The sequence below is a fragment of the Porites lutea genome, chromosome 6, assembly GCF_958299795.1.
Source record: "Porites lutea chromosome 6, jaPorLute2.1, whole genome shotgun sequence".
Taxonomy (NCBI): Eukaryota; Metazoa; Cnidaria; class Anthozoa; order Scleractinia; family Poritidae; genus Porites; species Porites lutea.
In genome coordinates, this window is record NC_133206.1 from 6,361,656 (window position 1) to 6,374,981 (window position 13,326).

The following is a 13,326-nucleotide window of genomic DNA, read 5'->3' on the forward strand; positions in this document are numbered from 1 at the left end:
AAACTACAGGTTTATTGACGAGAGTTTCACTTTAAGTCCTGGCCACCCCTCATCTACCAAGCACAAGTTTCGTTGAAGACGCGTAATGCATCCTTGATCGGAACAAATTTCCGCTTCGCCCGACCAAAATAATGACTTGGTCGGAGCTTTATGCAGCTTCGTAAAAGACTAAACTAGACACTCCAAAGTAGAACGCAAAATCAACAAATTCCTGAAAGAGTGGTTTTTTGTTCCTTTTAATATTCTAATTACAAAGTGTATACCCTATAATTAGGCATTTTTCTGTTGCAATCTAAATTGCATAATATTCTTAGCTCAACTTTAATGTGAACTTTTACGGCTTTTCTTTAGCTTAGGCATTTTCCATCCGTTAGACCTGACGTACTCCCTGACAGCTTGTAAGTTAATTGGCGGGAAATAAGAGCCTATCTTTGTGCGTGTCCACCAATATCCAGCCCTAGCTTCTCGGCTGCCAAGCGTGGTGAACTTGTAGAGGTAATGTTCTCCTCGGATAAATCTAGAAGACAAGTAATGCAATACCAGTTGAAGTCAACCATTCTAATGCTAATCATTAAAAAAAGGCTGGCTTTCACAATGACGGAGTCGGAATCTGAAGAGCAAAGTGTTATGATCTAGTGAAAACAGCGTTCAGATTAACAAGCACAGTGACTGGTTCATTCTAGTTCCGATGATTACTGGAACCGGAAACTGTTTTGTTTGCCTTCAAGATCGTCGTTTCAAGTTTTGTTTTCCCAATATAGGTCATGTGATAATACTCTAGGGAACTGTTTCTTTCAAATTTCGTCTTATTCACGTCCATACTTATGTACCCATAATTTACGGAAAGATAAAGAGTCAAGTTCCCCTGGGCCGTCTATTAGGAAAACAAAACATACAAGCTAAAGAGGTCTATTCAAAGAAGTCATGAACGGAATTGGAAGAAAAGGAAACGGTCTGATTCCTTCAACTCCGACTCTATCAAGCTTATGACACGTTGCGACGAATGGGAAGATAGAGATTATGCGAAAGTTAATATGGAAACTAGCGTTTAATCCGAGTCGACATGTAGTAAAAGTAGATAGAAACCCCAACCTAAAAACAAACTTACGTTGGAGGTGTACCATTTTTGAACGGGTTATGAGCGATCAGAGATGTTGCCTGCTCATCATTAACAAGAAGCTTGGTCGCAAAGTGAATCAGCCAGGGATTGTATTGATAATTCTGAAAACAGACAGTTCATTGCACCGGTTTGTTTCGTACTACTTATAAACCAAGGAAGGACTAGCTCATTCGGTAGAGCGCTTTACAGCAGTGCGGAGGCCACAGGTTGAAATCCCGGGACGGGCTAATATACAGTGTCTTAAAATACCCTACAAACGTAGCTACTGCCTTTGCCCAGCAAACAGCTCGACCTTCCCGTGGCCCGGATGACCAGGTATGAATGGTGCTCCCGTGCGTTTAAGCGCAAGATAAGTAGACCTCCTCGCAAAAAAAAGGTTTTGCTACTTACTATGCTACTCTACGGAGGACCAGTACAAGAAAAACACCCAACAAACGGTCAAACCTATAGCAAGACAAATAGTTTTCTTATTGTGCGTTCTACATCCAATGGAGTTGATTTGGAAGATTAAGGACGGGGCCGAGGAGGGGGTGGGGGTGGGTCTAGGTCTCAGAACTGGGGCTAGAACCAATAAAAACCCGACCCACATTAAGCTTCTCCTCCCTGATGCAAACCTAGTCGCGATAGTACCGACTCGTCCTCAATCGTCTACCTAACGCGCACGGAGGGGCGGTGAGCTATCCTGTGCGCCACTATGCAGAGACTAGAAACGCCTGGGACTGACGAGTCAGAAAATAATACGCGGCGTATCAGAAAATAATACGCGCGAGTTATGTCGCTCAAAATTTGTAGTTCAAACTCTCAGCGACATAACTTCAGGCGAGACAATTTTCGGGCGACTTGACCATAAGACATGTGCAAGTAGCCTCATTAACAGCATACTGACCTGAAAAGCTGCAAACCACATTAGCCAGTCCAGTCTGTAATGATATGGTGAAATAACACATGGCCGCCTTTTTGGGTCACCAGGTTTACACTGAAACTGATATTCTTCCCAAATGCCTCCTTCATGATCAGGAATAATAGTTAAGTTTCTTGTTCCTTGAAATATCACTTCAGTTCTCTCTTTTGTTACGCTGGAAAAGGAACGTAAAAGGTCAAACAGTGCATAATCCTTTTTCCCTGAACACACGGATGCTGGGGCTTGTTCCTGCGATAAATCGCATGAAGTTCAACATTTTAAACTTTACTTGCGCTTAAAGTAGATTGACAAAACACAACTGAAACAAACAAACAAACAAGAAATATTAAAATAAGGAAAATTGTACACGTAAATATTTGGAGCCTGAATGCTAAATATTGAAAACAACCAGAAGTATATATCGAGTTAGCCTTTAGTTGATTCAGTTAAAATTGAGAACTAGAGAAAGAAGGAAATTAGATATAACGATATCAACAAATTTCTTGCTTTTCCGTGTAATTTCCCTCTTAGTATCGAAGCTATTATGATGCCAGGTAGATTATGGTAGGATAGCGTGTACACTGAAACTGGAGGTTTACAATCACGTTTCTCAATACTTTGTAGTGCAGGCGCGTGAACCAGTCAACCTTGTCCCCAGGAAAAAGCGCCCTGGGGACGAGGTTGTGAACCAGCGTCATTCTGGCGGGAAAACGTGACAGCCGTCGCCATTCTACCACGAATTTGAGCGGAAGGGAGTTAAGTTTTAGCATTTTGCGGTCGGTAGAGGTCTATAACCTCCTTCAATAAAAATAGCCGTGTCAACTTTTCTGGTGAAAAAATAGAAAAATGAAGCTTTATGGGTGTCTATTTTTTAAGAATACGCGAAAAAACTTTAAGTTAAACCTCGGCCTCGTAGGCTCGGACTCGTCTCTCGTCTATCGTCTCTAATTCTTTATTGAATTCAAAATTGTCGAAGATCATGCAGAGTAAGCTGCGCGACCTGTTGGTTCCTTTACCTTCCAAAAGCTCCGTAAGTGTTCACTATTCTGAAGGAGTCAAATGAAGTGTTCATGGCCTGGCGAGATGAGAGCAGGTTCTGCACCACCGGAATACTTAAATACGCTATCATGATACCAAGCATGATCTCAAACACACGACGAACACAAAGACCTAAAAAAATATAACACAAGCTCTACAACATGATCGTGAAAGTCACAACTCTCTGCTAAACATACACAAAAGTTTAACCATTTAAAAAGCTAGAAGTTTACTTTATTGTACACGGATCTTTGATAGTCGATCACCCAAAATTGAAAAAGGTGCACTCTTTTGGCTATTAGAAGACCTTTTAAGGCTTGCAGTGTCATTATTTGTATCGAGTCGGTAATCCACACCACAAGAAGAGTAAAACGTGTTTATTTTACATGGGTAGCTCAAAATAGTCATCACCTAAGGCTATGTTCCTACTATACCAGACAGTCGACACGAAAAGCTCTCGGGAAAATGTGTTCACACACATCGAACATCGTGCCGGAGCGATTGGTCGAGAGGGCTCGAATATTTACGTCCACCTCATTGGATTACAGTCCTCTCTCACACTTATTCAATTCTGCTACGGTCAGCGGAATAACTGTTCACACTGTATCAAAGTGTGGCACATAGCCTATCCGATATGTGACGCTTCATTTTCGGGATCTGCGCAGAACAGCTTCGCTCTGTTACAGAAATCGCAGCGAAAAAAAGTTCAAACAGAAGGCCTATCCAATAGAATTTTCGTTCCGACGCAAAAGCTACCCGGTATAGTGAACATAGCCTAAGGACAACGGTGCCCTCATGTTCCCACACCCTCTCTCTCTAATACTGCTCCGTTTTACGGGTATTTAAAGCTACTAAAGCTACATTATAGACAGGAAAGAATTCGAAAAAAGGATTAGAGGTCACACGTAGGAATCGACCTAAGGAAAGGCCGCGCACTAATCCTTCCTCCTTATTAAAGGTTCACCCAATGAGCACCCATCTTGTTTGTAGCTTCTTTGCACGGTGCTGTATTTGGGAGCATCCCAAAAGGTACAAAGTCCAAATTAGATATCTGAAATAAATCGTGGTGATGAAAGAGCGAAGCACAGTCGGTTAGTGCGCGGCCCTCTCAATGCGGAAGGTCCCGAGACCGATTTGCAGGTGTGAGCTCAAATCCTTGTTTCGACTTCTTTCCTTTCCGAGTAGCTTTACTAAATACTTGTATAACGGAGCACTGATGTTCCCTGCTAGCAGAGGTCTCTCGCGACGAGGCAAAAATGAGAGAAAGGACGGAGACTCTCGCCTTTCTCTCATTTTTGCCTTGTCGTGAGAGACCTCTGCTAGCAGGGAAGCACTGATGGAGAGAGGAGGGTAAAATGAGCGCACTGTCGGTCTCAAAACGTCAACCGGAAGTGGACTTTATGCACACTTGAGCGGTGATTTTGAACAAACGTTTGGGCAAAGCGTCTCTATAAGAGTAAAGGACCTTAGCCATACAAATTTGGTGGTGTCAAAGCATTATAAAAGAGGAAAAAAACTCACTTCCGTTTGACGTTCATGGCTCACGTAAAATAAGGAGCAGCTTAACTTTCATTGGATCATTATACGTCTCAGAAAAACTGCCCACCTACTCATCCCCTAAACCAACATTTTGCCCTAAGTGACACAAAAGTGTTAATGTTGGCTTAGGGGAGGGGTAGGTGGGCAGTTTCCCAGAAACCCACTTCCATTAGGGGTTACTTACAGGGGTGGTGTAGCATTATCCCATTTGCACAGGTTGTAGATTAGACACATGTGAAGTGGGTGCTTATGGGGGGTGAAAACCAAAAATAGTCGCTATCTGTTATTTATTTGGTAGAATAAAATGAAATTCAGTACCCCATGTGGGCCTTGGTCCAGCACCAGCCTTTTGAAATTGCTGTATTTTAATGACATCGTTCTTAGCTGAGGACGAAGAAAACAGAAAAGCCAGACTCTTGTCATCAAAGCTCATCAGGCTTGGTACAATGGTCAGCCAGTTTAAAAAACTCAAGTTACCACTGATTATTAACATGACCTGCAGAGAAATGCAGTTACAATGAGTACTTCACACTTGATATGTGGGAGCTTAATAACTAACAACCGAGGACGGCGACAGCGACGTCAACAAGATCGTCCAAAAAGCGGATCAGAAAAACCAAAAACTTTGCATGTACATAACGCTTTTTCGTACATTTCTTTGCCGTCGAGAAACGACTGCGGCGTGAAACTAAGAGGCCGGGAGCTGTTTACATGACACCAGAATTACTTTCATTCCAGAGCGAGTTCATGCCATCTCCATATATTTCTTTGCACCTGTTCACATGATACCGAGAAGAAATTTTGTTCCCGTACAGGTCATTCTGGAATGAGTTCATTCCGGTTTTCATTCTGGAATGAAACTCACTCTGGAATCATATAAACAGCCCCTAAATTTCATTTTCTATGGAGGACGTGCACACAAGACTACGATTTTCTTCTTCTTTACATAACCTTAGATACAGTCCTTTAGAATTCAACTCCAGAAAAATGTACCAACATTTAACAAATGCAACGATGTTGGGTAAGAGCGATAAAGTTTGAAACAACGCGAATTCACTTTTTTTTAAGTGACGTTTTCGCGGCCGCCGCCTTCGTTGTTGCAGCTCACGTGGTACTGGAAAGGAGCAGATCGGGATGGTGAGTGCTGTAGAATTCTATTGCTCCTTGATGCGTCAAAGTTTAGAACGTACAGTTTTCTCCCGCGTACAGTCAGTGGCCGCATTGCAGAGGGAGCATAGATGTAAAGTTGGACGTCGGCGTTAAGGCGCACTATGGAGCCGAATCAGTCAGTCTTTTCGTCTCATCTCGCCCACCCAGACCAATGACGACACAGGTCAGATAGGATTATTGTCACGGGCTCTTTTACGTCCTCTCAGATTAACTAATGCTGACGTGTAAAGACAAAGAAGACGCTGAGAACATGGTTTTAATTGTAGCTAGCATGTTCTCACCAGTTTAGTGCAAAGACCTAGGTTGTTGGTCTGGCCGGGGTTTTAACCCATTACCACGGCCTCGCTTTCATGAGATCAACTGAGCTAACCGGGCGGCGGTTAAGGTATGCACGATGGCGCAGCGTTATATAATTAATCAAAATGTTGTGAAGAGGCCAATATTGTTAAAGGATCCTTACCTGAAATAAAATCTGCAAAATGCCACATGTAATTCTAAACGGTCTTGTAAGAAAGATGAAAAATGGAACCACTAATTCTATGAAGTGATTTGTCAGAGTCTCAAATTTATGGAAAATCTCAGGAGACTGGTGCATAAAGTAACTCATAGGATTTGGCACTGGCTGAGTCTAAATAAACAAAAAGAAACAAAAACCCAATGTTCAAGACCTTACAGATGTCCAACAAGCACTCTCTCCTCAGCAAAGGCTCCCGCTGGGTATCCCAAAAATAGCAACAATCGAAAAATAAAAAGCGCGCTCATCGTCCCCCTTGCACTCTCTTTTTCCATTCTCCCCATCCTCCCTTCGACAAAAGAAGGCCTCTTCGGAGGAGAGAGCCACAAGCATGCCAACACAGCAACGTAATCCTGTAATTCATCTGCCGTCCACAACGTTCTTAAAAATACATTGGCCTTTACTTTGGCAGTCAGGGTGGGGAAGCCAGGGGTACTGCAGTGCAATGAGTGTATGTACATGTACATGTAGGTCTGTTAATTAGTTTAAATTGTTTCTACTACCTCCAAAATAAGACTTATCATGAGGCTTAGATTTATGACACCCACTACAAATTTAAGGTGTTTTTGTTGCCTGGTAAGAGTATACACTTTGCGTATGCATGCACTTCATGCAACCAAAACTATAGATAAACAATCAGCTTGAAGCTTTTTTTTATAATGACATACCTCATAGTGATAATTCATGCATGTCAGGTCTCGCCAACACTGATCACCTCTGATCTTAATCAGCCCCTGTCCAACAAATACAACGGTTGTAAGTAGAATGATTAGTAATTACATACATGTATGAAAAAAAAAGCTGATTGTGTTGCTAGACTACAAAATAACATTTTGTTCTTGATTTTACCATCAAAACCCTCTTTCTTTTAACTCCTTCTTCTTGAGTTTACACCCTCAAAATTTTCCAAAATTATGACCTCCCACGATTTCTGGAATCCCATTTCCTCTTGAAAACATGCAACACTTAACGAAAAGTTGTTGCTGGGCTCAAGATTTCAAAGAAGGTAACGAAGGCAACTTTCAACTTTTGTTAAAAATATTTATTTCAAATAAGCCAATACTATTTATTTGGTGGGTGGTGGGAGAAGGGCTGATTTAGGGTGAATTTAAGGTGGATCTAATGGATTTTTAAGGGAGTATACTTCCCTACTTTGAGTGATTACTATGTAAATTTTGAATGCAAATTAGTTTTTTGACAAAGTTGTGTCTGTATACATATGAAACTTGAAAACAATACCAGTTACATGTAATGAGGAGGCTCAATTGAATACAAAAAACTGGCCAGGGGAGCGGGGAAATTTGTGACAGTTGAAGCCCCATTTAATGGCCTTCCTTAAACTCATGTAAATTGATGATTAATCTTGGGATTGTCAAGTTTTTGTAAAAAAATATCAACCAGTTTTTAACTTACTGTGAAATTTGTAGGAGAGGACCAAATTACATGCCAAAATGGTAAAGAAAGCAGTCAAACTCAGACTAATCAAATTCTTCTTTCTCATAATCAGCCACAATTATCCCCCTGTTTTTTTGTCCACAGTTTCAGATGGAATCAAACCACTATGAGATGAAACAGTATTTGTTGACTGCATGTTTATTTACTCATCTTAGACCCCAAACATTTCAAAATATTCCCAAGGCGCCCTCATAGAATTTGTTCAAATTTTGCCATAATTGACCCAACTAAGGGAGGTACAAGCTTCTTTGAGCGGTTTTTCAAGAAGAAAACTCCAAGTACCGAGAAATACAAATGAAAATAAAAAATGTAAGGGCATCATTACATTGCCATGACAACTCCCATGTCAACAAAACATGGATCACAACAAATTTTCATCTTTAGTACAGCTGTGGTGAACTTTTTCTGATATATTTGTTAATACCGACATAGCAAATTCTTAAAGAGGGGAAGTATACCCCCCAAAAAATCCAGTCAAACCACACCTGCAACAAAATAATGACAATTAACAGGCAGAGAATTGCTGGTCAGTGATGATGAAAACAAGATGCCATGCAAGTGCTCATACCAGCTTGCAGTCAAAATACACAATCACCTACATCTTTACATGCATAATAAAACAGAACTTACAGCGCCAATCATGATACGAAATATAAGCCATCTGTATCCCCAAATGACAACAAGAGGTGTGGGTGTATGGACAGGAACTTGCTGCATTTTAAGTACTGGACACAAAAAGATTGCCAAGAAACCTGTTTCAAGAAGCTGTGACTCCCAACCTGAAATAATCATCAAGCCACAGTTAAATATACATGCAACCATGCGGGATAAAACACTACAAAACAATAACTATAGAGGGCGAGTCACAATAATTTATTTTCAAACTCAAATCTTCAAAATAAATTATGCAGCTGTGTTTATATAATAATTACAGAATTTATCTTCTGAATGAGCTGATCATAATTTCGAGTGACTGACGGACTTTTAAAACCCATGTATATTCCTATTTTTTAAAACAGATCATCTCATTTGTCATTATCACATAATTAACTAGCAATTAATTTTAAAAAATGACTTTACATCTAATATATGGTGCACAAATAAAAATGAAAGAGGTTGAAAAGCAATTACATACATACCAAATGAATACCTTGCTCAAACATGATAGCAATGAAAGAAAAACAGTATTACAAAAAATCAGTGACAGATATGTTCATTCAACAAAAATAGTTATTGTCTATAAGGTATATCACTAAGATGCACACAACTGACAAACAAAAATGAGCCCTGTTTAGCACAGTGAATTAATAACTCCAATTAAGAACGATAAACCATGTCCCAGTGAATGGGAATTAACTGCCCTATTGTCTTTAGTTTGGGACACAAAGTCTATTTTGTTTCAGCCTTGCACTAGCCTGAGAAAACAGCCTACATTTGGCAATGCTACTGGTTTCCCCGCCAAATGACATCTGAGAAACGAGCGCAGAAATTCCATACTGATGACACATCACTACCCAGATCTGGGTAGTGCTTCTGATTGGCTGAATCAAATTTTCCATGCAGCACAACCAATAATTACAAGCACTACCTAGATTTGGGTAATGACACGTCATCAGTATGGAATTTCTGTGCTCATTTCTCAGACATCATTTGGAAGGGAAACCAGCGGCAGCATCGCCAAATATTGGCTGTTTTCTCAAGCTAGCCTTGCACCTACAACATAATGCAATCATTTCAACATGATCTATCTTCTAATTTACTTCCTAAAAGTATTTTTTGTTACACACTGCAGGGCACTTTTGACACAGCTACAAATAGTTTTAGCAGCAAGCAGTAGAAACATATCCACATCACATGAGGGGGTACAGATAATGTATTAAAGTGACCTGTATTATCTGACTAACACCGCGTGATTAAGCTTAGGGCCAGTATGGTTCCTGGAAGGTCATGCATTAGATACATTTAATTATAAACACTTACCACCTCTGCCCAATGTTGACAATAGAATGGTATAATACCCAAAGTAATGTCATGATAAACATGTTAGCACATCCAAAGACCACAACAACTCCTGAAAATAACATCCCAGTATATGCTAGTAGATCCAAATGTTCGTCTATTCTACTTTTATCAGTGTACAGAAGAACAGTTGGAACATGAAGAACTTTCCTCCAGCCGGTATCTGAAAAGTGACTTTCAATTCTCTTCAAGTATAGGTCAGATGGAAGAAGCCCATTTTTGCCCAGAAGTTGTTTGTTCTGGTTAGCTGCAATGGCAAAGGCCACAACTGGAAAAAAACAAAACAAAAAAAAAACAAGACAAAACAGAAAAATATGTTAAAAGCTACACAAGTCATGTACATTATGTATGTGTCCCTTCTGGCACACTATTCAGCAAGAGAGACTAATGTTTATAGGTGGTCCTCATGTGGCTTTTTGGCAAAGCTGTGCTCCTGCAGCACCCAGTGGACCCTAGTGCCTTTAATAACCCTGTAGTATATTAGTGTTGTACCCCATAATCGAAACTAAAGAGGCTACAGTGGCTGTACCTAAGACATTATGAACTGTTTTGGGTCACTCGTCCTTCTGAGCCTGCAATCTGAGTCAGTGACTTTTCAGTCACCGTAGTTTTTGCACTTTGCTGCCTTGTTTTGTTGAATGATTGATAGTAAGAGATTAGCTAATTAAAGCCTTAAGTTTAAAGGGCAATTGTCTTCTATGCATCACAACAAATCCTATAACTTTTCCCTTTCAATTTCATGCATGCAGGATATCAAAGAGCTGGCGTCAACAAAACACAGATTGGATCAGCCCCTGGGAAGTTTTATACTGTATCCACACCCCCTAAAGTTGGCTGTAAATTGACCACTCAAAAAAACGGAATCTGAAAGGGTTAATTGATATTTTTTGTCTGCACCTTTGACTACATTAAAATCTGAAAGGTCCACAATAATTTTGTTAGCTTCTTTGAAGAAAGAGTCCCAAGCCCCCATTTCAAAACCTGTCAACATTAGCAGGGGTGGCAGATAAAAATGGGAAAGTCCCCCTGTACGTAACTCTATCATCAGGCAATCATTAACTTACTTTTTTTCATCTAGTGGGTGGCTCAGCTCATGCCATAATATTTCCTTGTAAAATTGTTGCGTTTATGTATTACATACTAGTAAGCACTCTTGCAACCGACCATCTCTTCTATACACAGCAACAATTTTGTGAGGAAACAGGGCATAAGCCGAGCGAGGCCGAATGACCGGGTTGGCACAAGCAGAACCTTACAGCTGTCAGTACAAGTACAAGTGTCCGTTCCAAGTGAATAAACCGCGGATATGAATAGAGTTTGGGTTCAACAATGTATGCATGATATAAGTATGGTACTGTGTTGAACTACACCCTGCCGAGACGCAGGGAATGCGAGAGATTGAGAGAGATTCCTACACAGAATGAGGTCACAAATAGCACATTCGGCCGTTATTAAAATTTCTAAAAAGTACTGTGCTAAACTGCATCGTAAAGAGATAGAAAAATTGTTACCAAAAATTTGTGAAACTTACAATATATAAAACTGAGAGATCTCAAAAACACAATTCGTGTCAGCCAGTACGTCCCAGCTTCCATGTTGTAAACATCAACTTTCGAAGGCTTCTTTTCCTTTTCGACGTTCCGTTTCTCTTCCCTGGCTTTATTCTCTCCATTAACGCGTCCTTTTCTTTTTCTTATTGCGTCAAATACCTCCATGATATTTCTAACACTCCTCAAGGAAATAAGACAAAGATTTCTCGAAAGGGACCTCACTACCTCTACAACGCGGTTCATCCCCCAGGCGCCATTTTGGTTGTTTACAGTATGGCGCCACGACAAATGGCGCGAGGTGATTGGAGCGGACCGAAGTTCGTTCCCGCGAAAATGCGGCCGCACAACTTGGGGAGAGGGAACTTGAAAGATCGGTCAATTGATTCCCGGCCTCCCGACCCTTGCGGCATGGCAGGAGTTTATGGCGGGGATTTAACGCGGCTAATGTGTGTTAAAACGCACATTTAACAACGTGTTGTCCCCAGGGGTGCGGTGAAATTAACAAGATGCCTGTTCTGCCCGGGTCATGAGGGGGGATTTAACACGTACGCATTTTCGGAAGCGGGGACTGCAACCCACAACCAGGTCCCGGAATGATCCAAATAGTCGTGTTCCACTTACTTTCCAACTGGATTTCCGGGAAAATTTTTGTAAATGGTAAACAACCTGATTAAACTGGTCCTTAGCAGTTTAATCAGCCTTGTCCCTGGGCGTATAAATCAAGATTCTTTTTCCAGGTTTGGAGCTAAACTTTGGAACGCAATAGGCCACTTGCACTAAGAGGTCACGTGACCAATGCTTCCTTTAAACAATGAGTTGGAATCTTGCTGATGCCAAAAATTGTTAGAGCACACAAAAGTTATCTTATACCCGAAATTTGAGAGGAAACGCATTTAAGGGAGATATTTTACGGCACTTTGATTTTTCAGCAAAGCAGTATGATTTGTATTGGCCGCCATGTTGGAGGGCATGCTCTTGCCCTCCAACATGGCGGCCAAAACTACTTCTTGCTTATATCTTGTTCAACGTTTCATATTTACGCTCAGATGTGCTGTAAACATTATCACATCATCTTTTCAACATTTTCCTTGAAGTTTAAGTGCAAAGTTTGTCTTCAGAGAGAGGTAATTCATAATTTTAAAAATCTCATTTTGGTCACGTAACCATTTACGAACTTAATCATTTTAAGAAAATGGTGCGGGTTTGAAAAACCAAATCACTATTGTTTTGTTTAAGATATGACCCACTAATCGTTTTTCGAAGGCAAAATCATACAACTTTCATTTTCATAAAAACGATGTCACATGCCTCTTAGTGCAAATGGCCTATTCCTAACGAATTTCGTCAACTCTCCAAAGGAGCTTTTGAAAAAAAAATTTCATGACTTTTTGCTCTCGATATTGGAAGTAGAGGACGATTATGTTGAAGTGCCCATTCTCCTACAAACAATGGCAAATTCTGCATCCTCGAGTCAATGCACTAATAATTGATAGGTTCACTATACTTAATTTTCATACACATTATTTTGCCATCTCCGCCCGCAAATAGCAAAAGCTAGACGAGGCGGGCGGAGAGGAAAGGTTACAGCAGTCATAACAGATAATATTGTAAAGTAACTAAATAAACTATGGGGATAAATAAGAATTACAGAAAAACGAGCTAAAATGACAAAATATATAGTCTTACAGAATGTGTGTGGTCTTGGACTCTGGTTCCCGCGGACAACAAGGCAAGAGGGAACGCCTAAGGACTAGGCTAGAGATTCTCCTATAATGCCATAACGTAGCCCTCGCGAGTGAACCAGCGCCATTTGGGCGGGAAAACGTGATAGCCGATGTCATTCTTCTTCGGTTTTTAGCGAAAATGTCCGAGTGACGGAAACAAGTTATCAATTGTTGGAAGTTTTATCACTTTAAAACCGGGAGAGAGCTTGGCCTCCCTCAATAAAAATAATTGTGGTTACTTTTCTGGTGACATAAGGGAAAATGAAGCTTTTGGGGGTGTCTATTTTTGAAGATCA

At 40.6% G+C, this 13,326-nt stretch overlaps 1 protein-coding gene across 1 annotated transcript; it reads right to left on the minus strand.

Annotated features, from left to right (window-relative positions):
- Positions 1 to 237: 237 nt before the first annotated feature.
- LOC140940861 (lipase maturation factor 1-like) lies at positions 238 to 11,567 on the minus strand. The gene is made up of 11 exons (XM_073389832.1): positions 11,288 to 11,567; positions 9,718 to 10,024; positions 8,877 to 8,887; positions 8,368 to 8,516; positions 6,951 to 7,016; positions 6,229 to 6,396; positions 4,917 to 5,094; positions 3,038 to 3,191; positions 2,007 to 2,196; positions 1,109 to 1,221; positions 238 to 517 (listed from the first exon to the last, which is right to left on the minus strand). Exons 1-11 carry the CDS (start codon positions 11,547 to 11,549, stop codon positions 322 to 324), a joined length of 1,794 nt encoding a protein of 597 aa, XP_073245933.1. The 5' UTR covers positions 11,550 to 11,567; the 3' UTR covers positions 238 to 321.
- Positions 11,568 to 13,326: the final 1,759 nt, after the last annotated feature.

Coding starts and splice junctions, on each gene's coding strand:
- LOC140940861 (XM_073389832.1), bottom strand. CDS start 11,549: ATGAACCGCGTTGTAGAGGTAGTGAGGTCCCTTTCGAGAAATCTTTGT. Junction 10,025..11,287: donor ATCTCTCAGTTTTATATATT/GTAAGTTTCACA, acceptor GTTTTTTTCCAG/TTGTGGCCTTTGCCATTGCA. Junction 7,017..8,367: donor TTCGTATCATGATTGGCGCT/GTAAGTTCTGTT, acceptor TTTGTTGGACAG/GGGCTGATTAAGATCAGAGG.